At 38.9% G+C, this 26,543-nt stretch overlaps 2 protein-coding genes across 2 annotated transcripts in view; one reads left to right on the top strand and one right to left on the bottom strand.

Moving 5' to 3' along the window:
* TMEM117 (transmembrane protein 117) overlaps positions 1–26,543 on the bottom strand; it is a gene marked incomplete at both ends in the record, with an annotated part of 204,434 nt that overhangs the window by 175,185 nt on the left and 2,706 nt on the right. The gene's annotated exons all lie outside the window — the stretch shown is intronic.
* On the top strand, positions 865–6,109 carry LOC308053062 (P2Y purinoceptor 1-like; the record flags this gene model as incomplete). Its single annotated transcript, XM_080363801.1, has 2 exons — positions 865–934; positions 5,088–6,109. 2 exons carry the CDS (start codon positions 865–867, stop codon positions 6,107–6,109), a joined length of 1,092 nt encoding a protein of 363 aa, XP_080219927.1.

Here is a 26,543-nt window from a genome sequence, read left to right as displayed (position 1 = left end):
GCTGGAAGAAGGGAAACACACCCTCTGATGCTCTGGCATAGGTTGGTGAGGAGAAAGGATTAGATTGAGAGCAATAAAATACTCACGTTGAGTGGCTGGGGAGACCTGTGAGATGAAAAGTCCAGTTTCAGCATGGATTAGGGCTGGACACATGATGAAGCTATAACATGGGGGACATTAGTAAGAAATATGAAGTGTTCATTCAGGGAATGAAACAGGAAGATCCCAGGACAGGTGTGCACTGCTGAAGACTGGAGATGTAGGTTTGGAGCAGGAAGACTAGAGGACCTGGAGCAGACCTGGGCCATGGGCTGACCTCATAGGTAAGATTTAAGCTCTGGACTAAGCACAGTTGGAGGATGGGAGTTATCTGACAGGGATGGGATTTTACAATGAGGTGGGAACTCTTGGGTAGAGGAAGTTATAGGTAGGTAGGAGGGGTGAACCAAACTCTGTGATGGGACAAGAGCAAAATAGATCCATGGACCGGTCCAGTAGTAGGGCAGTAACAACAAGGATTCTGGCAGGGAAGAAGGGAGAAGAAATGGATAGTGCAAACACACACATAGATGCCCCAAGCCCCTGTACTCCTCTTTTGCTGCTGGAAACAATGACAGCCCCGGGCCTGTCTAGACAGTGATGTGCAGTAAGTCTGTCCTTCCCTAAAAAGCAAGCAGAGGCTGCTATGGCAATAGCAATTCATCCCGACTTACTGAGAGGAGGGGCCTAATGATAAAAGATCTCTCCTTTGCAGTTTGACAGCTGCTCTCTGAAGAGCTGCCATTGCATATGGAATATCACCAAAACCCTGGATTTAAAACAGTACTTTCAAAATAGAGTTCTGATTTTAGAAGGTCCAGACTAATGGAGACGAAAAGCACAGACTGGAATCTAGACTTCTGTGAAACAGATAATTTCAACCTTTCTAAAACAGGTAAGAGAAAGATTTATTAAGTATTAATTGCACATGTATTCTACAAAACAATATAATTTTCTCTATTTAGCTATTACACACTGATTAATACATATATACATGAATAAATTTCATATTTTTAAAGTACTTTTTCACAAATATTGTCTTTGGTAGGTAAATTCTTTCTATTTTTCTAGCCAATTTTCTTTCTACTGTAGCTTATGTTTGCCATATTAACTCTCATTAACTCTCATTAACTCTCAAGTAAGTACATCAACATCGTTTTTTAATGAAAGAAATAGTAGCTTAATCACATTAAAGAAGGAGTCATTAAGAGGAATGGAATTGGATATTAGCACAATCTACTTGCCTAATTGCATACAAATACTGCTGTATGTTACTTATTTTTCCCATCATACTAGTATGTGTAATATGCTAAATGCAGTTGAACTCAAATATGTGAAATGTTCCATTTAATACCCACATTGCATTATATCCTTTCATATCAATTCAGTTGAACATAAAAAGGGAATGCATGAGATGATTACTTAACAAGTAGGATGTTAAAGTAAAAATTGCAAATAATGCTTGATATTTTTATAAAGGAATCTAGGACTCGCTGTAAAATGCTTTACTCATTTGATAAGATGAGCTAGAAGGGTACATTTGAGACCATATGTAAAATAAATATATTTGTGTATCAATAGTCAGAAATGTGGAAAACCTATCTGGTGACTGGAATAGATTTGCACTAGATTCAAACAGAGTTGCAAACAGTGACACAATGTCTCTTAGTTCCAGAAGAAGTTTCCTCAAAAAGTAATTTTTTACTGAAACAAGGTCTTCTATCTACTCCAAGACTTTGGAGGCCACAACACAGGTGCAAGGGGGACACATGGAAGTAGACACTTGACAATTCATGGCCCTGCAACAAACCAAGCAGTAAATCAGCTCCTCAGCTGAAACCCTCATGATTTTCTGTAACAGTGAGCAGATGCTGTCGGGAACAATGACAGAGGAGCTTGTAGATAATCATTCTCAGAGTCACATTTCATTCATGTCCAGGAGAAGAGACAACCCAATAAGCAGGTACAAAAATGGAGTCAATCAAACAGGTCACTTCTTTACAAACTAAAACTTTTCTAGCATCTTTAGATCCACAGCCCACAAAATGGTTGATTTCATTAGATTGCTTCTTACAGAAGAAACATAAAGTTCTTACTCATTCATTTAAGCATGCTTGCTTAATTATGAGTGATGGAGCCCATAAACTTCAACCCTTTCCTGGGTATATATGTAGCATTCTAATATCAAGCCCTTTATAAAATCAGACATATCCCATTAATTTTGGATGCCACATCATGTGATTGCTCTTTCTACCCATTTAACATTCATGGTCATCTACATCAATGGCTGAAACTGTTCTGCTGAAAAATTAATATCAATAAATTAGAAGTATTTTTTTAGCCTTGAAAGCCCAGTCTTACTTTCTTCAAAGTCTGGGAAGTCTGTTCTTAGTACTAACACCATATGCAACCCCTCACCTGTCATGGTGCTCTTGGTCATTCTGCCGCTGCTAAGGTGTGTCTATGTGTGTTTGCTGGCTTTGTTTAAGAATACCAGGACTTAGCAGTGAATGCAGCAATGTTTAAAAAAAAGAAAGTTTTCTTAAACTACAGATGCAAAATTTTGGACTTGAACTGTGAAGATGTTCTAGTCACATACTGTAGCTTGAGTTATCCTGTTCGTGCTAAGACAATCTTCTGATGTTCTTCTCTTGCCTATTAGATTACCTCAGGAAAGGTTCCTTTTATCCCTGCACTCACTCCCCTGTGCTCACCCTGTGAGCTGCTCACACCAATTGCAAAGCACCATTTCAAGAATCTAGTCTTGGTTATGGCCTCTAAGCTCTACTCTAATACAAAGAATTAATAGGAGACAGGAAGAATATTTTAGAAATCACAAATATGAATCCCAAGGTGGACACATGAGAAATGCCTATGCAAATACAGACGTATTTTCTAACGACTCTCTGATCTCCAAACGCACCTTACCCAGCTGTGCCGTTCCAGCACCCCCTGCTACAAACTAACTTCACAGAGCTCAATGCTGGGTACAGTGCAGTGAACAGAAGGTCATGAAGGGAATAGGGGATTTATTAATACTAGTTCAGGTTTGTAATTGCCTTAAGGCAGGTACCAGGCTATGCATCCAGGCTTTACCCAGCCAACTTACAGCACAGTGGAGCAGGTGGCACAGCTGTCTCCTGCACGCCATTCAGACCTACCTATAGTCCTTGTCCAGGAGCTTGATGAGATCAGGAACATTACAATTCCTTCACACAGCTATGGCTGTGCTGTTTGTAGCCAGCTTAGGGCTTATTTTTACTGCCAGCTCATCTTGGAATGAAGTGCTTAGTGCCTCCATTTGGAATTATTTAAAAGGAAGGCAGAACCAAGATGATTTTAGGAAAATATTATATAATTTTCCTATATATATTCAAAACCCTTTCAGCTGAACATACTATAAGTGCTAATTAAGTGCACTGTACCTATTAGAGTGGCTACATTTTAAAGAATTTACAGGGATATCTTATGAACTTCAGCTGAAGAAAAAAATAACACAAGGTATGATTCCACAAAGGCTGTGGAGAAAAGTAGAGAAAGAGTGCAGCTACTCCAGGTTAAAGTACAGTGCTTCAATACTAAACAAAATACATTTCAAGAGCAAACATTCCCCACCTGTGAAATACACTGGAAGCAGAACAGATGGCTTTCGATCTGTATTCACTTTCAGGAAAGTCATTTGATTACTCTGGTCACTGACCTTCTAGAGAAACAACTTTCCTTCTTAATTTCATTCCATACAGTCTGAACTAGCTTTTCGTCAGTTCACTGTCTAGATCAAATATAAATTTGCAAAGCACAATAATACAGTCTCTATTTCGCAGGTCTTCACTGTAGCTCGTGTTTGTTACATTCTGAATTGTGTCTGTGAACACACCTTTGAAAAAGTCATATTGCATTAAGGTAGACATGAGAGCAAAACATTAGATTCTACTACCAACTTAATAGTTGAATCTGTTCGAAAATTTTCAAGGAATTGATAACATTTTGAAAAAGTCTTTTCTTCCATTCAAAGTGTGCTTTGTACTGAGTAAAATTTTGTCCTGTCATCCTATCAAGTACTGTGGTGGACTCTGATCTATAAATGGCTACTTGGATGACCCTCATAAAAAGCTCCTACTTGGACAGACCTTACAGTTTGGCATCTGCTGCATCACTTGGAGAGAGGTTCTAGAAACATGACAAACTGCAGTTGGTAACAGCTCATTCTGGCAGAATATTCCAGTCTTTTTTTTTTTTAGGACTACAAAATCATTGGGATTAAATGTTAGACTTTGCAAGCATAACAGTCTTGCTTTGAAATATACACTGCAGATCTGTATTCCAGATATACAGGCACGAGTACGAACCAGGCCAAAAGATGGAGACAAAATTAATTCTCTCCAGCCCTGCAATAAGGACAATGTTTTGGGCTGGGACATTAATTAACAGAAGAATATTTAAAAAAAAAAAAAAAAAAAAAAAGTAGTTTGTTCAGCTTGTTCAGTGCTTTAGATGGAAAGATTGATGGCCTTCAGGAGAAGCATGAGCTCATCCTGATGTGTTTTGATGTCGTCTTCTGTATCTCAGTCACAGCCCACTGTAGCTGCTCACACTAGACATGTCTCTAGGCCCAGAATGGACACTCGAGGCATTCAAAGCAAGGATGGAATGAGGGGGGCAATGACCATCCTCTCCTCTGCTTCTTCCAAAGCTGGACACAGACACATCAGTGGCCAGGGGGACGTTGCTGATACTGAGAGTGTGTGCTTTTTTTTTCTCTGTCAAGCACTACACCAAATATTAGAGAGAAAAAGACTATGAAGTTTAGGTTAAAAGTTCATGAAGGTCTGCCTGTGCTGGTGTTCCTGTAAAGTAAGATTTAAGTGCTATCTATTTGGAATTTACATTTATTTTCACATAGGAGAGTGTGTGTACATCATTTTGTATTCTGAATTATTTTGCCCATTCAAACATGCTTGATTTAACTTAAGAGTTTTGAATTTTAAATTCAATATATCTAATTCAACTTTTATTTTAAAAGCTGTTGGTCTCTCTTTTCCCTTCAGGCACGCTCCACGGAAGGATGATGAACGGTACATGCACTATTTACATTTGCAGTAAAAATCCTAAGCTGCAGTGGTACTGTTATTTGCTGATTCTGCTTTGCCTTTTCACTTTATTAGCAGGATTTCTCGGCAATATACTTGCACTACGACATTATGTGTACTGCATGAAGACATGGACTACCAATACTATATTTCTATTTAATTTGGCACTGTGTGACTTCACTTGGACTCTCATGGCACCTTTTTCAGTTTATTATAGTCTCCAAAACTTAGCTGTCTATTCCAGTCCAGAATTTTTTCATATTATAAATATATTTTTTAGTATTAATATCTATGGAAGTGTCTATTTCCTGACACTTATCAGTTTTGACAGATATGTAGGTGCTGTCCATCCTATCACTTCGCTAACATGGTGGGACAAAGGAAAGGCCACGTTTTGTACCACCGCGGTATGGATCTTCATAGTGTTTGCATCAATGCCAGAGATCTACTACGCAGTTGCAGCTGGAACAAAAGACGAATTCATAGATTCCCTGGATGGCACTGAAGGATATTTACAATTTGAAGTGTCATTCATGGTCTCCAAAATCGTATTGAGATTCCTAATTCCGATCACAGTCATATTTACGTGCTACATGTTGACTCTCAAAGCTTTACTACAACTCAGTAAACGTCAGCAAAGAAGGAACAGACTTGTTAGACCTCTGTTACTGATTTCAGCTGCTATGATTGTATTTGCTGTTTCTTTCATACCTTATCATGTTATGATGATGGTAATACTAATTTATAGAACTAATTGCCAACCACCCTGTAGAAACATGAGCACATTAACTGCCATTTTTAAAGTCACAGAGATCATCTGCAGCATCAATAGTTGCCTCGACCCAATCATTTTTTCAGTAGCAAATCAGACACTCTATCAAAGAATTAAAACTAGAAGACGTCACCACAAATGCCAGTGCTGCTGTTGTCTGACAGGAAGGGTAAGGGACACTACTCTGTCCCCAAGAACAATGACTTAAACATCAGTGTACAAAGACACACATCTCTCCCTGCCTGTTTGGCTCTGTGTCATCAGCCCTGTTTAAAATTTGGTCTCCTGTATTGTGTAGCACCCTCTTGAGTAAGCAATACACAGCAATGAAGAGTAAAACTTAATGTGTACATCAACTAGAAAAGAAACACTAGCAACTCCTGGCTTTACAGAAATGGTATTTTAAATATCCTTGTCATAAATATACCTTAATTTATTGTGAAATAGTACTTCTTATCTGTATGTACATGTGATATGGAATGAAGAATGAAGAGAAGTTTTAACTAGCTACTCTAATTCTTGGCCATAACAATACAGTAAGATAAGAGCACATAGTGTTGAGGAGCTTACTTAGAGTTTCTGTTAATTATTTTTTCATCTGTTTGTAAGTGCTGCTGTGATTGGACTATATAATTAATAATAATCATGATGGTTAAGAGCTGAAGTTCTTGAGGACTTGCCGAGAGGCCTTCCACAAGTACTTCCTTTTAATGCTCCTTGCACTAGAGGTCCACTGACACAGCCAGTGGAACCTCATTAACTCGGGTAAGAGCAGCACATTTCCGACAAAAAACAAAAGCCAAACAGCAAGATGAAGCCTCTGAGCATAGTCAGGGCCACAGAGAATCTGCTCGTGAAGCAAACGAGCAGGGATTGAAGATCGTTGTTAAATCCTCCCCCAGGCAGCAGCGGTTTCAAAGCAACAGGCAGGGCACACTGGTGGCTCCCCCAAACCCCCGGGCAATTACAGCTGTTTCTCAGAACTGTTCTGCTTCAAGGGAGTATGTTGTTCTGCCATGAACTCTAATCTCATCAGCAGGGAGAACTGTGCGCAGGAAAAGTCTAAAATAAAGAGGTGGCTGAGCCACAAGAAGACTAAAGCGACACTGCTACACAGCAGTGCTGCTCCTCCTGCTCCTTTAGGGTCTTAGCATCACAGTTTCAGGACAGTGTAAGATAGTCTATAGTGCATTTCAGTCATTAAAACGGCACAATATATAGTCATCAAAACATCTACCTTCAAGAGTCATTAACTATGTGTTTTTTCAACAAAATAATCACGTTCCATAATCAACCACCTGCTGAGCTGTTTTCTTGCCAAGTCCCACACACTACCATGATAACTGTAAAAGCCCATGTAGCAGTGAGCAAGTTAACTTTATTTTCAGAAGTTACTATTGACAAAGTACTTTTTAATATACTTTGTACAGTGTCTTAATTCTTTAATTTCCACAGTTCTTAGATAATTTTGTCCTCACATATTTCTCTGTGAAAATGATTCTATTCTACATGATTATTAAATCCCTCTTGTTGTATGTTTCAATTGTATTGAGTAAATATATATGTATATATAATATCTAGAACAACATTTTTTTAAATTGCCTATAACTGTGACATGAAATGAAGAACCAGCTCCTGATAATCTGAAATACTTTACATGTGTATGGATGTACCCGCAAACTCACAGGATCTTGTAGCAAAATTGTGTGCCTATATTCTGTGCAGGGGCATTATGTACTCAACTCATTGTAAGTGTTGTTTGTTTTCTTTTGATAATTACTTAATCTTTCAATTTCTCTTTTTTAAAAGAAAAATATTCACTTAAAAAAAATCTTTTGCATGAATTGTCTATTGGAAACATGAAAGGGTTATTAGCAATGCAGCTTTTTAATCCACAAAAGGGCACTTATTGGCAATTACCTACTATAATACACACTTAAATCTCAGAGGGATACAGGAACAATGTCAATGCCATTTAGTGACAAAGGTGCTCTCAGCATGAAAAAGGATAAAACAGGAGAATGTTAATGTGAAGCTCTAGGCGAAATGAGTTTATTGCCCCCATCTGATTGCACCCAAGATTGTAAACAGTAAGCTATTTCCAAAATCAAACACTTGCCATTTGTATCTTTCAATCTTTAAATGTATAGGTACACTGTTTATTTCTCCTTTCTCCACCTCAGTATTGCTTTTTAGTAAGTTAATTTGTCTCAGTAAAATTCAATGTGAAAGCAAAATATGCTTTTCTGGACACAAAAGAAAACATAAAACATTGAAGTCCTGGGCTAGAAAACATAACTTCACACCTCTGGGAAGCAGAGATTCTTGGGTTTTACCTGCCTGGACTTCTAATATGTGAGGTTTTTCAGGAGAGGAAACAATTACTTAGACCAGCACTAAATTTTGTAGTGCTTTTTAATACTAAAATGTTGGCTTTTTGTACAGACAGATCATTTTATTCTCACTGCATAGTATCTCCTACATAGATGTTACTGTTACATTTTAAGCAAGTACCATTAGAATGATGAATGATGTTTTGTTGTTAATCAGGAAAGAGGCATTCAGTTCAGAAGAAACTGTGGAAAATATTATCAAAGTCACCTGATTTTGGAAAAATCTGGAATTGTTTCCTCCTTAAGTGCTGCCTTTATAACATCTATAAATGCAGCCTGTGCTCAGAAGTACCCAAAGATGGCAAGAATAAAACTTCAAATTTCAATTAAAGTTTGGATTGAAAGCATCCAATGAGTTCAAGATTAATACAATAATTTAAAAGCTTCACATATAACCCTTTCACCACCCACATGCAATGTCTTTTACAAGCAGCATTAAAATGGATTGCAGATATTCTCAAGCAAAGTCTAGGGTTCATCTGCCTGTGTTTCACTGTGTAAAAAGAAAAACTAAGACAACAGTAAGGAAATGCTTCAAAGTCAATGTGAGAGTCTGACTTAAAAAAAAAAAATAAAATAAAAGGTTGGGAGAAATTTCATTCTGATCAGGTAATCAGAACATAAAACACATGTAGCTGAACAAGAATGACCTTTATGTTCTCAGTGTGACTGAATTATGCAAGTATACGTGCAGAGAAAGATGCAAAATGAGATGCTTTTTACTTTCTGTCAGCATCACCCTCCCAAAGAGCTGCAAGGTCCAGGTCATACGTGACAGAGCAATGTCAGCAACTACCATCGTGGCCCTGGGAGAGTATCAAGGGGCACTTACAGTGCTGTGCCAGCGGCCAGGGAAGGACCGGGGAAGCCGATGGGCAGGGACCTGCTTTTCCAGGGGAGAATGCAGATCTCAGTGCGCTCAGAAGATAAAAATCACCATGAAATAGCATGCAGCAAGATGATACTGGTTTCTGCTGCAGATCCTTTGGTCCTCCCTGATCCTCAAGAATATGAGCAGTGCAGCAGGGATGGCAGCCCTGCTCTAAATTCTTTGCTGGGGACAAGCAGGAGCAAACTGGGGACTCCACTACTTCACTCATGTAGGACTAAGGCACGTGTCCTAGCTGCTCAGTTCACTGCTCTGGGCTCACCTGCAAAAGGAGGGACAAACAGTTTGGACTCTGAAACTGCACTTTTTCTGCATTACTCCTTTTGCGTCCCACTGAAATAAAAATATGGAATAAACTGTGTTATAAAAGTTACTCCTTGTCTCCATGTCTGTTTCCATAGCTGGATGCAATCCTACATGGCCCACACAACCCTATAAAGCTCATTAATTTTATATCAATAAAGCCATCTGTAACAGAAGTCCCAAGGTGCTCATACACATAAGAGAAAAAGCGGAAGGAAAAGGAAAGAAACCAGCTTATGCTTCTGGAAAGATTATTCCCAACAAACTCTGAATAATGAAGAACAGAAGGGAAAAAAGAAGATGGGGCATTGCTACAAAACTACCTGTGTCCCAATGCCTCTGTCATCTGTTTTCCTGGCCTGGGCCTCTCACACAACATGCCTCGTGCTGAATTGAGTCTAAAGGCACTGGGTAGTCTTTAAAAATCATCTTCGGAACACAAATCGAATGAAAAATCCTTCTCTCTCTTACCCTCAGCTATTCATGTTCCTCACAATACTCAGCTATGAATACACTCTAGTAGCTGATAAGTCTTCTAGACATTTGTTTGCCTGTTCATAAGTGATTCTATAATCAATTAAATACACTTTTTTAAAGTGTTTTTGTTCAACTAGGCTGAACTAATTCTAATACTGTCCTGATTGAAATCAAAAGTTTTCTACAAAATAAGAGTTAAAAGGCATAAGACATCTGTTCATATTTACTTGGTCATATTTTTACTTGGAAAAACAAGCTCCTAAAATGTTTTATTATAACATTCCCCCGATAGATTGACATAAACAAATAAAATTAAATAAACTTTATTCCATTTTGCTACAATAAATGAACAATAAACTAAATAGCTAAGAGACAAAGTCAACATCTTCTTCTCTGACAAAATATGTTCAGTATGGGTTTCCCATAAATCTTTGTTAGGATTAAATCTGAGGACACAGCATCCAATTAACTGCCCAACTGTCATAATGAGTTTGAAGACATTATTGAATGTTGTAATAATGTATTAACCTACAAAACTGACTGCACAGTGTGGGTAGTTTTCATGTACCATATCTAGATCATGAGATATTACAGTGGTGGATAACTTTGTAATATACTAGATGAAAACAAAATAGACCTGGGCCTGATAGATTTGATTGTTTATGTATATGTTCTCAGCTGTGGTCAAGAGAAACAACTGTCTCATTTACTGCTGTAAATTCAGCATTATTTTGTAAGCAAAATTATTAAAACAATAACCTCTAAGATGAAGAGGTGAATTTTGCTACAAATATCCCAAAGCTGCTTTCTGAGGAAAGCCACTATGCATCCACTGTTCCCCATTTGTCTTTGTACGACTTTTATCTCACACACAAAGTATCTGAAATTTTCACACTTATTAAGACATTAGCTTACCTATTTTAATGAAAATGTTCAAATGTTCCTGAAAGTTTGGTTTTCTCTTCAACATACATACATGAATGTATTCTGGTATCAAAGTTCCACGCCTTAGAAGCACCTTACCAGGCAAAAAGCTATGATGAACAGTAGCAAAAGACAATTAAACCAGAATCACAGAATGGCTGGGGTTGGAAGGGACCTCTAGAGATCACCTAGTCCAACCCACCTGCTAAAGCAGATTCACCTAGAGTAGATCGCACAGGAATGTGTCCAGGCGGGTTTTGAATGTCTCCAGAGAAGGAGACTCCACAGCCTCTCTGGGCAGCCTGTTCCAGTGCTCTGTCACTTCACCTCTGTACACTGCTTTCATCAGCAGAAGCCAAAGCTCTTTAGTAGAAGAAAAAATATGCCTAGACTGATTCTACAGATGGAAGAACCACGGCAGAGGCAGGTAATGTGGCTAAGTCCACCATTCACCTTGCAGGAAAACATAGCTTCTCTGCTCCTGCCTTTGAGAATCAACCAAGTCTCCCCACGCTGTGCCTGGAGCTCGTACTCAGAGGTGATGGGACTTGCTGGCCCCCATGCAGGGACCCATCACCTCTGTAGCCCCCCCAAGCTCTCTTTTCAGGCCTTCTCCCAGCTCACCACTTAGCAGCTTGGTCCTTTCCTCTCCACGTGACTCAGCATGGATGGGGCTTCCTCCGGCTGCGAAAGGTGAACCTTAATCGGGGAGAACTGCACGTCTCAGCTTTTGCAGTCTAAGGTAAAATACAGCCTAATGTCACAAAACCTAATAGTCAAGGTCTCAGGTACTGACCTAGCTACAAAAGTGATGTCCTTGCAAAGTACATAATGTGCTAGGGCACCAGGAACCTCAGATCTCCAGTTTCCCACCAGTCCAGCCAATACTGGTCAGAATACTGACAGTAGCCAGATGTCCTTCCATTAGGCTTCCTGTGCAGCCTGTCTTACCTGAGCTGGGTGGTCTCAAGGGCCTGGTCTGAACCAGAAACTGCAGGTCAGCAAATGGAGGTGAAATGTATAATCCTTTGCCTTCCTCTAAAATGCCACAGTCTTTAAAGATTGCTTGCTCTTTCTCAAAGGAAAGAGCAGAAATTCAAATATTCATAGGAATGTACATTCATCTTTTAATACAAAAACAAGAATAGGAAGATGGATTTGTGCTGCTGCAAGGGAAGGACTGACATTTTCATTTCTTAATGGATTGCCCAAAGGCAACGTAGAGCAGGGCAGTAATGTTCAGTGCCATCGGCTGTACCAAATGTTGCAGGGACTCATAAAAGCACCACATCTCCCTCTTCACTTTACATTAATGCCATTAATATTACCTAGATGCAAAACCTTGAGCTACTGTTGTGAAAAAGCTGTAAAAGGCAGATAATGTGGGAAGACTTAAGGCTATGCCAGAATTACAGTGTGTAGGCAGGCCTAATTCTGAATTTTTCTGCATCTGTCAATTCCCATTATACAGATTCAACATATAATTTTAATTATAGACTTCACTCTTACTGATGCTATTACTTCAGGTTTAGACAATTGTGCTGATGTAGTTAAAAGGAAACCTGTAAAAATAGATATTGATTTCCTATAATGTTTTAGAATATTTTTTAGTAGGGAAGCAACTGAAAACCCTGTGTTAGCAATAGGAAATGCTAATGCAGTTGTTCTTGAGGTGCAGGTTTTTTAATTCTGTGTGACTGCATCCCAGGTTATAAAATGAATGTGAAAAAAATTTTCTCTCTTTAGATGTCCTCACTGCATAACAAAAGAAAAACTGGTTAGAGGGCATGGAAGTATTAATTATATTTTTGCACTCTTTATTCTTTAAGAATTAGATTTTTAAGAAACCTGCTTTTTTAACTGCCAGACCTATAAAACTAATTTCCTGATCCTTCTGCTTTTTGTAATATTAGAGCTACAATGTTTCATCATCTTATATGTAGTGTCTACAGAAACTACGTTTTCCTTCTTTGAAATCATTTGAAACCAAATTTCACAGCAGATAAAAGAAACCTGGTGGTACTTATATGCCATATAATGCTGATGCTGAACTCTGAAGGGCAGTGCTGTAATCTCTGTTTTTCAATACCAGTTTAGTGATATTCTGCAATGACTTGTCAAAATATTTATGTTCTTTTTTTCTATACTGTTTCTTCTTTTCCTTAAACTGCAATAAAACTGATTCACAAGCTTATTTTCAAGAGCAAATAGAGTTGCTTACAAGCTATCTAGCACACAGCCTTTTAAAATAAACAATTACAAAGCATTTTTGAGTCAGAAAACAAGGCAGATTTTGTCATCATCCATCTAGGAGTATCTACAGGTTCAGAAATAGTCTTTTTGGCAAGCAGTCCAGAATGCAGTATTGTGGCACAGTAAATTGCAAACCTAATTGCAATATGAGCATATACAACTGTAAATATAGTTGAATATGTTTATTTGTAAATAGTTTAATATGTTTAAACAACAGCAAATATGCGTAATAAAACTTTAGCTTGTTTGGAATGAGCAATGCCCCTTTCTATCAAACACACAGAGTGGAGGTTGACAGAAAACAGCCACCTACAAATAGCCCCAGTGTTGAACTGGAATTCAAAAGAGATTTAGATTTGACCATGAGTTTTGCCAGAGATTTTCTACAGGACTAAGGCAAGCAATTCTGCCTCTGGGACTCAGTGTGGGAAATGTCAGGGTCACTATTGACCATGCATGCTGAGCCACCAACAACTGACAGAGAGCAATAAAAAAAAGGGATTTACATTTCCTTGAGGCAAAAAATGTAATCACTTGCTCAGTCAAATACAAGAGACAGCAGGTGTTCTGATAAAAACAATTTATGTCTCAAAGGAAGTGAAACAATGCTCATTTTAATTAATAAAATGAGCTAGACTTTCTCCTGGTCAAGAGCAGAGCACATTATTTTTTGTCTAAACCCCCTCAGCAGATGAGGGCTGGAGCACCTCTCCTAGGAGGACAGGCTGGGAGAGTTCAGCCTGGAGAACAGAAGGCTCCAGGGAGACCTTATAACAGCCCTCCAGTTGATCAAGGGAGCCTCCAAGAAAGCTGGAGAGGGACTTTTCACAAGGGCATGTAGTGACAGAACAAGGGGTAAAGGCTTTAAACTGAAGGAAAGTAGATTTAGATATAAAGAAGAAATTCTTCACCATGGAGGTGGTGAGGCAGTAGAACAGGCTGCCCAGAGAAACTGCAGATGTCCCAAACCTGGGAATGTTCAAGGACTGGTTGGATGGGGCTTTGAGGAACCTCATCTAGGGGAAGGTGTCCCTGACCATGGCAGGGAGGGTGGCACTAGATGACCTTTAATGTCCCTTCCAACCCAAACCATTCTATGTATCTATGAATGCTCCCATGCAGGAGGTTCCCTCTCTCTAGTTCTAATCAGAGGTGTAAAGCATTCAGAAAAGAAAAACCAAAAACAAAACAACAACCAAACCAAATCAACCAAACAAAAAACAACACCAAAAACACAAAACAACCCTGACCAGATACAGCTTTCTGATTTAATCTCAGTATGTACAGATTAAGCATGGGTCTTGCTTAATTTATTGCCTTCAATAAATATTTTCAACTACGCTGTCTGTTCTGGACACAGTGACTAAACCTCACACTGCACACACGGGAACCTCAAGGGTTACAGAGTATGTTTACGAGCCTAATGCACAACACAAGTGGAGAATTAATGTTGTGGGAAAAAGAGTAAATATATTCCAGTGAAAAGCAAGATGGCTCTCTAGCCTACAATGAAATACAAGGGTACGCACTTAGGCCTGAACATTTTCAGACTGGTGAAAACTATTGTTTCATAAGCTATATACTTCTGTAGACGCATCCAGACAGACAATTGTCTGAGCACCAAAACGGAACACAATCTGTTAATTAAGTCCTCTATCAGTATTAATATGTGCTGCAAGTTGCATAGACCTTAAATGGGAAAGCTGATTATTATTTTACCGGACTCAAAACAGCCTTAGGGTCAGGCAGCTGTATTTCTAACAGGCGACTGTGCCCACTGTTACAAAAGCACTTGACAAAACCCCGACTTCATTAACTTTGCCACAGGTTCCCAGTTGTCTTACCACCCGTTTGCCCTCCTACCATGGGATGAGGGTGCAAAAATACAAGTTATTTCAACAAATGTACTTCATAATGGCACAAACAAAACAAGTGTCATGGAAGGAGCTTTCACTGGTTAAAATGTTAGCAAGACATATCTCAACTTCTGGCTGAAGTTTCCAGATGCTGAAAAATCTACTCAGCAAAAAAACACAACTTCCCTACTTCAATAACACAGGATTATGTTTACGGAATTAAAATGCAGAACTATAGCTACGTCTTCTTTTAACCACCTTCAAACTGGGCTTTTTGAATTTGATATTTTTCCACACAGCTGCAAAATTCAGAGGAAGCCCATGAAAATCTGAGTATGAAGATGTTTCACACTGATAGCTTCCACTAATGCACAAATCTCCTGCAGTGACATAATATTAAGCATTGCTCATTAATCCTAATTTGCCTTTCTAGAAATGCACAACATTCATTTGTATTATGTATACTATGTAATGATGTTCAAAAAAGATTATTTGCTACATACAAATTGAAAGAGTAGAAATCCACAATATCAGCTAAATTACCATATCCACTGTATTTATTTGTAGATTTGGAAAAAATTAATTTTAAATTATATGATCCTATTATTTGCAAAAGTAACCATGACAAATATTAAATTAAGATATATCTCTTTACTAGAAATACACTGGATGGAGAAACTGTGTTGACAATCAGTGAAACTTTGAACAAAATAACAGTTCCATAGACAATGTCCTTTGGAGCTCAATCAGATATAAAATAAACCCAAAATTACTAAAAAAAAAAGCCAAAGGGCGGGTGGTTTCCACAGCAGAACACATAAAAATGCTATTTCATGGTAAGTGCATAGAAAGTAAGCTAGCAGGTTGGCAGAGGCTGGAGGGGTGTACTGTAGTTGGAAAATGTTTTAATTTTTCAAAATACATGCTTTTTCTACTCAGCTTCGTTTTTTTCTTCTGTTTTTAAGTGAATTATCAATTTACTAATAATGTACAGAAATACTCACTATTATTCACCGTCTAGCATTTAAATATCTACTTAATTTGATAAAACAACCATTTAACTAGCTGCCATATTCATTCGATACCGCTAGAAGGTGCTCCTCTGCTGAAAGATAAAGATTTCTGTCTGAACTGCTTCTCAAAGCTAATTTTCTTCTGATACCAAACTGTGGTTCTGGCCTGCTGTTTACACAGACTGTAATGGCAACAACTGCCCCTGTTATACAACAGCAGGACGTCATATGCCATAACCATTAGCACAGCATGAGAATAACAGACCTATTATCAGTCATTTTCCTGATAAATCCGAATCCCAGCTGAGCAGGACTCCAATTGTTTTGCTGGAAGGTGATGCGTGGAAACCATAGTGGAGCTGATGCATTGTAAAGAGCCACAGTTTCTGTAAGTTTAGGAATCACAAAGTCACAGAATTATTTAGGTTGGAAAAGTTCTTTAAGACCATCGACTCCAACTGTAAATCTGACACTGCCAAGTCCACCAAACCCATTCCTGGAGCAGTTCAGGGCAGAATGCATCCCCAGGGAGACATTCGCACACCTGTCTGAAGTTTGAAGACAGAAGGTGAGTCCAACATAAAAAAAGCTAGAAGACAACTATACAAATATAAGCATACAATCTATACTGATTCCAAACCAACAGTATCAGGACATCAAACCATATCTGGAAATCCAAGGATCAATAATTCATTTTTATTTACAAACTTAGGTGATCCTCAACCAAGTTAAGATTTAGTTTGATACCCAGAAAGGCATTCTGAAAATCTCTGGGTACATGCAGAACACCTCTGTAAGCTCTTCGTATATACAACAAAAACCTTAACTGAGAGCTGAAATAATGGTAGTTTTTCTAATAGAAAACTTCAGCCTGTGCAATGTCTGAAGAGTTTTAAGTTTTGTGTCATCTGGGACTGGGTAAGATTTTGGTGAGAAATGGGAAAGAAAAGTGGAAATGAGGATGGACTGATGGGCTAAGGTGAGATCCTGACTCTTTTAGCTGTAAACTTTGGACAAAGTCTAGAAGTGACCACTAAGCAATGCAATGTCTGGGCATCCTTTCAGAGCCTGGATTTCATCAGCACTTTTAGCTCAGACAACAGTCACTAGAAAGGACATTTTCACTGAAGAAGGTAAAGGAGAAAGTCACCATGCAGTTCAAATGGTTGAAACCATTAAAAACTAAGGTCAGCCCCCAGGGAGAAGCTTCCTGCTGGTGAGGAGACATGCGGGAGGCCTTTCCCAAATTTCAGTATCACAAGGGAAGCAAGCACAGTATAATCCTCCACTGGTGTACTTTACAGAGGCTGTTGCAAGAGGCAAGCTAACTAAGCTTAGAGGCTACTCTATTTGAGTTTGATTCACCAGACAGGTCTGAATGAGCAAAACTGAAATAATCAAAGGAGAAAGGTGCTGGTAACTGTTGGGGGCGAAAGCCTTTTCTACCCACCTCTAAATGTTAACATAGCAAAAGGCTGTTTCCTGGGAAGTCTGATGCTACTAGAGAAAAGCATTCCACCTCTAAAGGTGCATCTGTCTGACTTTTAGATGCATGAGAACTTATTTAGTTCAGGATCTAAGAGAAACAGAAATAATAAAGACATGTCAATGACACAGCTTTCAGGTCCAGAATACTTTATGTGCAGCATGACAGAGCACAACATCTTAATCTTCAAATAGCCAAAAAAGAGCTCTCCATCTTGGGGCACTAGTGTCTTAACTAGGAACAGATATAAACCAGCACATGGCACTTTTCCTTGAGGTTGTGGACCACTTTCTCAGTTTCGCTGCTGAGCATTTCCAGCTCTTTCAGAGGAAGATCCTTTCCTTTTCAGCGTAAGGAAGTCAAACCTCTTCAACAGAGTCAAAAATGTCTTCATTCATTTTGAAGTTTCATTTATTTTAGGAATATCTTGCTAGGCTACACTCAGTAGTCAGTCATTGCACTGCAAAATAACTGTAAATTTTGTCTCGAGACATTTACAATGGTCACAAAATATCCACTGAGACACCAGGAGAGATTCAGTTATAAAGGAGTTCAATTTCAAATAATATGAATTATGCAGTCACAAAATGAATAGTGCCTTTCATAGTGCCAAAGACACCTAAGTGACACTGGCATCCTCAGCAATACATGTTTTTCCTTCTCTGAGGAAATTGTCTTTGAATGACTTCACCTTTCCATAATACGTCACACCAAGGAAATGGCTAGAACATGCTTAATTTGCTTCCCTCAACCAGACAAAATAGTATAAGATGGCTTTATGGCATTTCTCTTGAGGGATAAGGTTTGTAACTATAAAAATGAAAATGAGGGATTGAAGATATACTTACATTGAATATACCTCAATGTAAGTAATGTGCAAATTCCTGCTCTCAGTTTTGGTCTTTTAACTTAACTGTATCAGGTGTCAATCTGATTTCCAGAGCACTACCCACAGGAGGGGTAACCGAAGGCCCTGTGCTCTGCAGCAAATGGGGTTCCAGGGAAAAGTAGTATCTGGAGTAGCTCATCTACAGGGAGGAACTTGTGCAGTATCAGTGGAAACAGAATAAATAAAAAGGTATGAATCACCACCAGAGGACACAAAACCAAATGAGAGTTTTGCAGCGAATGTATGACAATACCATAGTATTTGAAAGAAAATGGATTTTGGCTCTCTAGAGTTCATGGGTGTTTGTAGAGAGCAGAGGGTAAGACTTTTCCAGGTACATTGTGGGCGAAGCCTGCGCAGGCGGCAGAGCTGCCACTGACGCCTGCGTTCGTTCTGGTATGTACCACCAGCACAGCAATCAGAAACAGTCTCAAGAGAAGTTTGCTTTTTTATCTGTAGTCTGAGAGATGGAAATCTGTAGATATCCCCAAGAGAGTAGTACTCCTGGTTTACACTTCGAATTTAGATAGGCCATACAGAAGCGACCTCTTAAGTTAGGTAAAAATTGCTCCACCTTTGGCTGCCACAGAGAGGTGCATGGGATGCAAGCGTGGCCCCAAACCACTTCAAAGTAATCAAAGCTGGTATGTATCAAGAACATCAAGCAAAGTGGAAGGCACAGAGAAAACTATTTACAAAGCCCTTACATTTTCATTTGCTATATGAAAGTGACACAAAACTGAATGCTGTGCTAAGCCCTGAATTCCCCAGGTCAGGAATCCCACAGAAACTCCACATAAAATACCAGTTTTAAGTTTCTCCTTCACTTTCTATACCTCCAGCACACTACAATCAAGGTTGAACTAAGATCCATATTTTTTGTCACTCTGACCACAGATGATTAAGAGAGCTAGGATATTTGTGGGGTTTTGTTAATTAAAGCTGGGATGTTCAATTTTTAGGCCTCATTCCCTTTTTCTGAAGTAAATTTACATTAAATTTACTTGCTGCTGTGACTTTCTAAGAACATTTTCCTCAGTCTTGCCTCATCTCTTTACAACCTCCCTGCCATTATTGTCATTTTCATTGTTTGTTTAGCATGTTTGAGTTTGGCAGAATCTTGTATAGACTTAGGCTCCTCTTTGCTTTAGTACGGAATTGAAGTGTGCTTCTTAGTAAGACACACATTGCATCAGTGTCCCAGAAATAGAAAATATTATTTAGCATGTACATAAGTGAGCCCACAAAGCCCTAAGCAGCTGTCCACTTTGGAAGATCATACCCCAGTGTTGCAGACGAGAGATGAATTCAAGGCATTTTAAAAGACAGGAAGACCTCAGCAGAAGAATCTGCCTCTTTTCAACCAACAGATTGGTTTTAAATATTTCATTTTTTCTAGACTTCAGGCAAATGGCCAAAACCAATAAATTTCCCAGTATCTTAACAGAAGTAGAAGGATTAAGGAGTTGGTAAATTTAGGGGTTTACTAGTACATGTGAAAATCTGAGGACTTGCTTCTTAGTAACAGGTAGGCAGGAACAAAGACTACTGCTAACCGCTACCTTTATTATTTGTCTTCAGCATGACTGTCAAAGGCATCTAAAAATAGACATATTTTTGTTTGAACTCTGAACAAATTATTGAGGGCTGGGAAACTATTCTGGGAGTTATCAGTACAGTCTTTCCTGGTTTATGCCTTTATCTCATCATCCGCAGTGGGCTACTGGCAGATACTGAATCAGAAGCATCACTGGTTTAACCCATAAAGTTTGTTATATTTTAAGGTCTTTTAAATCATCATCATAAATAGCTGATAATCACACAAAAATCAGAAGCTTGCTATAATTTATTCAGTAGTCAATTTGAATATGCCAAATATATTTTATTTTTTTAATCATTCCAGGTGATTAATTGATAGATGCATCTATCAGTGCAGATAAGGCAATGTGCAAAACATGAAAACATTGTAGCTTGTAATTTTTAACTCGTTTCTTAATAAACTATTGTTCTGCCTCTCTATTTGGAGATACAATCTAAGAAATCCTAAATTCTTGAAACACGTTAAATGTTTTTGGATATTTATATAAAATAGGAAAATACTCAGTGTTTGTCTGATTTCCACTGTCATCATTAAAATACTGCCATAACCATTGTTAAATTACCATCAGCATTTTTACTTGAAAATTTCAAATGAACAGTCTTCCTCCCCAACACCTATGTAGTCACTGTGCTGCAGAGACTGCGTGGCTGCATAACTACACAGAGTGAAAGTCAGTTCTAATGACACCTTCATGATGGCATCAGGGAACCGTAACACGCTGGTGCTTGGGCAATAACAACTGAGGGCTATTTGTGGATTTAATGTTAAAGCATTCCTAAAAGGTAGGTATGTGATACATGGTGTAATTGACTCTGCTTGGGAATAAAACAGAGCTGTATCTGGAGTGAAATATGGTAAATGGGTAAGAATATCTTACTTAGAAAACAAAGGAAATTATAATGCTTTATCCGAACCAAGCTTTGAAAAAAATTGAATGCAAAGTCCTTTGTTTGTAAAAGCTTTACATGATCATTGCTTATTACAGTAGTTACTCAACACCTACACCTTTGGTTCCTGTCCCAGTTCACCTTGCCCTGAGGCTCTGCTGCTGCTGCCTCCACCCAGGCACCCAGTCTGGCCCTGGGAGACTCCGTTCTCCCCTGGAAGCACCAGGGACCCCGGGAATCCTCAAAGCAGAAAAGTCTCTGCTGTTCCTACCATCCCCTGACAGGGGCTACCCAGCATGGAATGGGGCATTGCCCCTTTTGGCTAAAACAGAAAGAAGAAAGCAGAAAACTCTTCTCCAGCATCTGAAGAGGTTAAGTGCCTTGTCTGCCTCAGGAATCACATTTAGAAATACCGTGTTACTGCCCTACCTGTCTTGTAGGGAACAATTACTATCCCTTCTCCTCAAAAGTCATTCTGGTTAGTGAGTACATTTTCTTTTTTTTTTTTCTTTTAACTTTTGCCATATGCAAAATATCTATAGGAAATGTATAAACCACACTTACTATTTGCTAAATAGTTCTTGAATCCTGATAATGTATTAGAAGTTTTTAAACACCAGAATGTTGTGGTGGGTTTGGTTTTTTTGTTGTTGTTATTGTTGTTACATTTTTGTTTGGCTGGTCTCAATTTCTTCACAAAAAAAAATGAAATATATGACTTTATAAGGCAGATGCACAGGCTGACTTAGAGTCCCAGCAGAATCTCACAAAGGGACATGTTGCCTGGTACCTGAAGGACCTTCAGGCCACTCTGACAGCCTAAGGGGACCTTGGAAAGGGCATAGCATGAACAAGGAGATCATGTTCTCCTTCGGGTTCTCCATTGGACACATGGCAAGGTGATGTTCCATGCGAATACCCTCTCCCTCTCCTCACTGTATGGAATAAGGATAGAATCAATTTGCCCCTGCACTAGGTTGCACCTGCACTATGCCCATCAGGCTGCCTCAGCTAGGAATAAGCTCACTTCTATTCCTGGAAATCAGGGAATGGAGACGTATTATTCCTGTAAGTGGCAGGCATCATTCCAAACTCAACCGCAGTCTCAAATGGAAATAAAAATCTGGAAGTCACGTCAAAAAGATCAAAACACAGAGTTGACTCATCAATATTAAGCAGCAATGAACTTATTTTTAGTTTTCAGTCACTGGATGCTAAATATTCTATAGAGCTTTCCCATTATGGATAATCTGACACATGTAGCTCTTCTCACAGTCTCACGCTGTGCCTTGGGGAATGGGATACCCATCTCCAGGAGAATCGAAGCTTTCACCAAAGAGAGAATAATCTTGTTCTAGCTACTGTCTGTATCTCTCCAATTAAACACTATAATTTACGATGCAAAGGTAATATGGTATGAGATTGTTTCCACAACTAATGCTAAGAGCAGAAGATGGCATTCTTCTCATTGAGCCTGAAGAGAGGAAGCAGTAGGTGTTACAGCTCTTCTAAAAATACAAGAGTAAAAGAAGAAATTAGGAGGTCACTTGCATGTTTTTCATTTATATTTGAAAGGTCACTTGTGGTCTCCCACGTGAATGATGTATATTTTAAACTGACATGTTAATTACTGGCAATGTGCCAGAGCTGGAATCTGATGAGCCTGCACTCCTTCAGTGGCTGGCTGTGAGCTTCTCCTTTTCTATGTGCCTTTTGTTGTTGTTGTTGAGGATTCTGGCTCTCAGAAATGCTTGCTCACAGTCATTTCTGTGTTATTATTAGCAAACTGTTAGATTGGCCCCTTGGCACACATTTTGTAGGACGAAAATAATCTCATTGTATTGCTTCAACATTTTACTGGAAACAAAAGAGGTGAATTGACTGTGAAGAAATCACAGTAGACCTTGAATGCCATCAACAGCATTAACTCGATAATTGTTATTAAAATTCATACCAAACAGGCTCTTGAAGACAGTATTTTTTACCAGCTATTGCATTATTTGCTTCCTACCAGGCTGAAGTCATCAATGGAAAAGAAAAAGCAGGAACAAAGTTGCTGGGTATTAAGTGACAGATCTTATTGTAATGTAAGTTGCAGAGCTGACAACAGAAAAGAATATGCTCTATCTGTCAGGTTAGAATTTTATCCAAGTATTGCCATGCACCCATCGCTTGCAGGGCAGAGAGGCCCTGCAGAGGGATGTGGACAAACTGGAGAACCAGGCTATCACCCTGGCGGCCAAGAGGGCAACTGTGTCCCGGGTGCATCCAGCACAGCGTTGCCAGCTGGGCAGGGAGGTGATTGTCCCGCTCTGCTCTGCACTGGTGCGGCCTCACCTGCAGCACTGTGTGCAGGGCTGGGTGCCACAGGATAAAAAGAATATAAAGCTACTGGAGAGTGTCCAGAGGCGGGCTAAGAAGTTGAGGACGGGTTTGGAGAGGAAGCCGTATGAGGAGCAGCTAAAGTCACTTGGTTTGTTCAGCCTGGAGAAGAGGAGACTGAGGGGACACCTCACTGTGGTCTACAACTTCCTCACAAGGGGAGCAGGAAGGGCAGGTGCTGATCTCTTCTCTTTAGTGACCACTGGCAGAACCCAAGGGAATGGCAGGAAGATGTGCCTGGGGAGGTTTAGGTTGGACATTAGGAAAAGGTTCTTCACCCAGAGGGTGGTGGAGCCCTGGAACAGGCTCCCCAGGGAGGTGTCACAGCCCCAAGCCTGACAGTGTTCAAGAAGAGACTGGACAACACCCTCAGACACATGGTGTGAAGTATGGGGTTGTCATATGCAGGGACAGGAGTTCTCAGGACATTCTATGAGTCTACATTCTACAGATGGTGGCACAACTGTTCATATAACTACAATCAAACAAGAACATGAAACAATCTGGCTGAAAAAAACAACAAAAAATCACAAAACCAACAAAAATCTATCACACCTCTCTCTTTCGTTTGGTTTTTTGGTTTTGTTTGTTTGGTTGGTTTTTGTTTGGTTTTGTTTTGTTTTGCAAAAGAGATTGCATTTGGTTCATTAGCTATTGCACAGGCACCACTATGAAGATGAAATGCCACAGCAACACTAGCAGTAATACCACAGCTCAGATTTTACACTAACATGACTCCTAATACAGAAGGATACTAATTAATCATATATATACTACTGGATTAATTAATCCTAAGTCTGTTAGCCACCTAACAGATTCACTTTTCTTAAGTAGTGCACTATCATCCTGACTAAAACCCATTCTGCCTAATTTCCTCTTGCAATCTCCATATACTTATTGCTTCAGTTGATACACAATTTAACTTTCAGCATAAAAGCAAACATTGAAGAGTCTGTTTATAACAGGTTTGCAAAATCTTTCAGAGCCTCCCAGAGAAGGTGTTTGACAAAATGAGTGATCCTTTCGGACAACAGCTCCTCAGTGGGTGTTCTGTTTGAAAGTGTCTATCATGAAATTGCTCCCAGCATGGCACTACTGTCCGTTAAAATATGTGCAACGTTACTGTGTACCCACAGATCAATGCAATTCCTCTAATGTCTCCTTTATTTATTCATTCACTCCAGTGTCTATGAAGCTCAAATTATCATTTAATTCTAAACAAACTGCATACTGTGAACACTTGTAAGAGATCAGCCATTAAATTCAACATTTATTCAACTGCTCAGATTTCATTGCAGTATTATGATTCCCCTATTTTAAGAAATATGCCTTTAGTTCTATATATCTTGTTTTCTGTAATTTGTTCTAACATATTAAGTATTTAGATTCCATCCACATCATTTAGAAAGGAACTTACAAATGTAAATCCAGGCACACTCATTGAATAAAATCCAGTCTCTGTAATCACAGGCTTTTAATCAGATTTTAATACATTTTTACAATCACTTGGAATCCAAAAAATGGGCATGGAGACACATGCAGGTTTTGTAGTAAGTGTGTTCTTAAAAAATGATGTATTTAATATGCAGCACAAGCTAAGGATTATTACATATGGAAACAGGAAAAGCAAAGATGCTAGACTGAGAAAATTGAGACATTATTTTTCAAGTATACTGCCTATATATCCATACTGCTAAAAGTCTATGCAAGTGAAAAATGTTTTTAAATGTACATGACAGATCATATTTATATATATTGTTGCAAAACACACAGCCTGAACTTTGGACCAAAAGACTCCCCACTGAACTCCAAATTTGGGCCTGAGGTTGGAGTACAGAACTGAGACTGTGCATCTGCTGAGAAGGTGACAATAAAAACATACACTTTCTACAAAGTAAATACTGTGTCATTTTCCAGACAGTGCCCCAGAGCCACATGAAAAATGTGCAAGAGCTTATTCAAGAATTTCTTTTAAGTCAGGATTTAAGATTTGAATGCATTTTCTGAATACACAGTGTTATCAAATGGGGTCAGTTTGCAAGCTCTTTCTGCTTTTAATAAAGCAGAAAATAAATCAAGAAATCTCTAAGTAACTGCAAAGAAGATGCCACTTTTCCCTGCCTCAAGTAACTCTCATGCAGAACAAAAAATAACAGGGGTATATATCTTTATTTTTTATTTCCCCAGACTTCCAATATTCATCTACGACCTTTCTCTTTCCATTGCAAAATAAAAAGCATGGCAGAGCACAGTACCAAACCAAATAGAAGATATGCTTAGTGATGAATCAAAAGAATATAGTGGGTAACAGCCATAAGGCAATTTTAAAATCCTCTTTCTTCTGACCACATGCCATAAAAAAATATAAAGAATGTACTAGATAAATGCTGTTTTCCTTGGAAATATTTATCATGGGAGATGTTTATCAAATGGCGTAACTTCTTGGCTGAAGAGCAAGAAATGTAATTGTTTTCTAATCTTGTTTTAAGTCATGAGCAGGGTCTTGAAGAAGTCCCTCAAGAGGTTACTATTCAAAGGTTGTAACGAATATTACCAACAGAAAACATCTCACCTTGTCCTCTGGTCGAAATCTCTACTTCTCAACAATATAGTTTAACTACTCCCTTGTCCCTCTATAAACTCAGAGCGATGAAGCCTAAATGATGTTTCCAGCACTTCTCCTTCCACTTTTAGAAATATAATGTGCTTGAACTTAATTCTGTTATTTCTATCAGTCACGCCAGTCATGGCTATCAGACAGTGTCTGTCACAAATGGTAAACTGCATTGCAATGTACTTCTAGCTACGCTATTTTTCTAGTTCATATGCAAACTCAGCAGCAAGAAATACAGAAGACAAGGGACAGAAGAGCAGGAAGGGCATGGAGAAAGAAAATCCTTTCCACTCCTCTTCATCTAAAGTGAGATGTGCAGACTAATCCTTCTCAATTTCAATTTGCAGCATATACTGTGAGCCAAGATCTGACAGGGGAAGATTGACTGGTGCTATTTGGTTTCCTGACTGCAGGAAGTTATTCACAAACCATAAGAAACAACAAGTCACATTTTCCCTTATGAACAGAGTTTAGCAGAGAAATATAAATAAATGAACAAGGGTTTAAAAATAGAATGGTTCCAAACAATTATACATGGTGAAAAAAACAGGGCGGGGGGGGGAAAGGACAAAATCAGCAGCTACTTATAGACTAGGGAAATTAAAAACAGTCAAAGGGTGAATTCATAAAGTGTTTGATGCTAGAAGATCCAGAGGACATACTTAATAAGGATCTC

The sequence above is a fragment of the Nesoenas mayeri genome, assembly GCF_963082525.1.
Source record: "Nesoenas mayeri genome assembly, chromosome: 1".
NCBI classification, from domain to species: domain Eukaryota; kingdom Metazoa; phylum Chordata; class Aves; order Columbiformes; family Columbidae; genus Nesoenas; species Nesoenas mayeri.
Note: the sequence above shows the minus strand (reverse complement) of the source record. Positions and strands in the feature narration are given on the sequence as shown.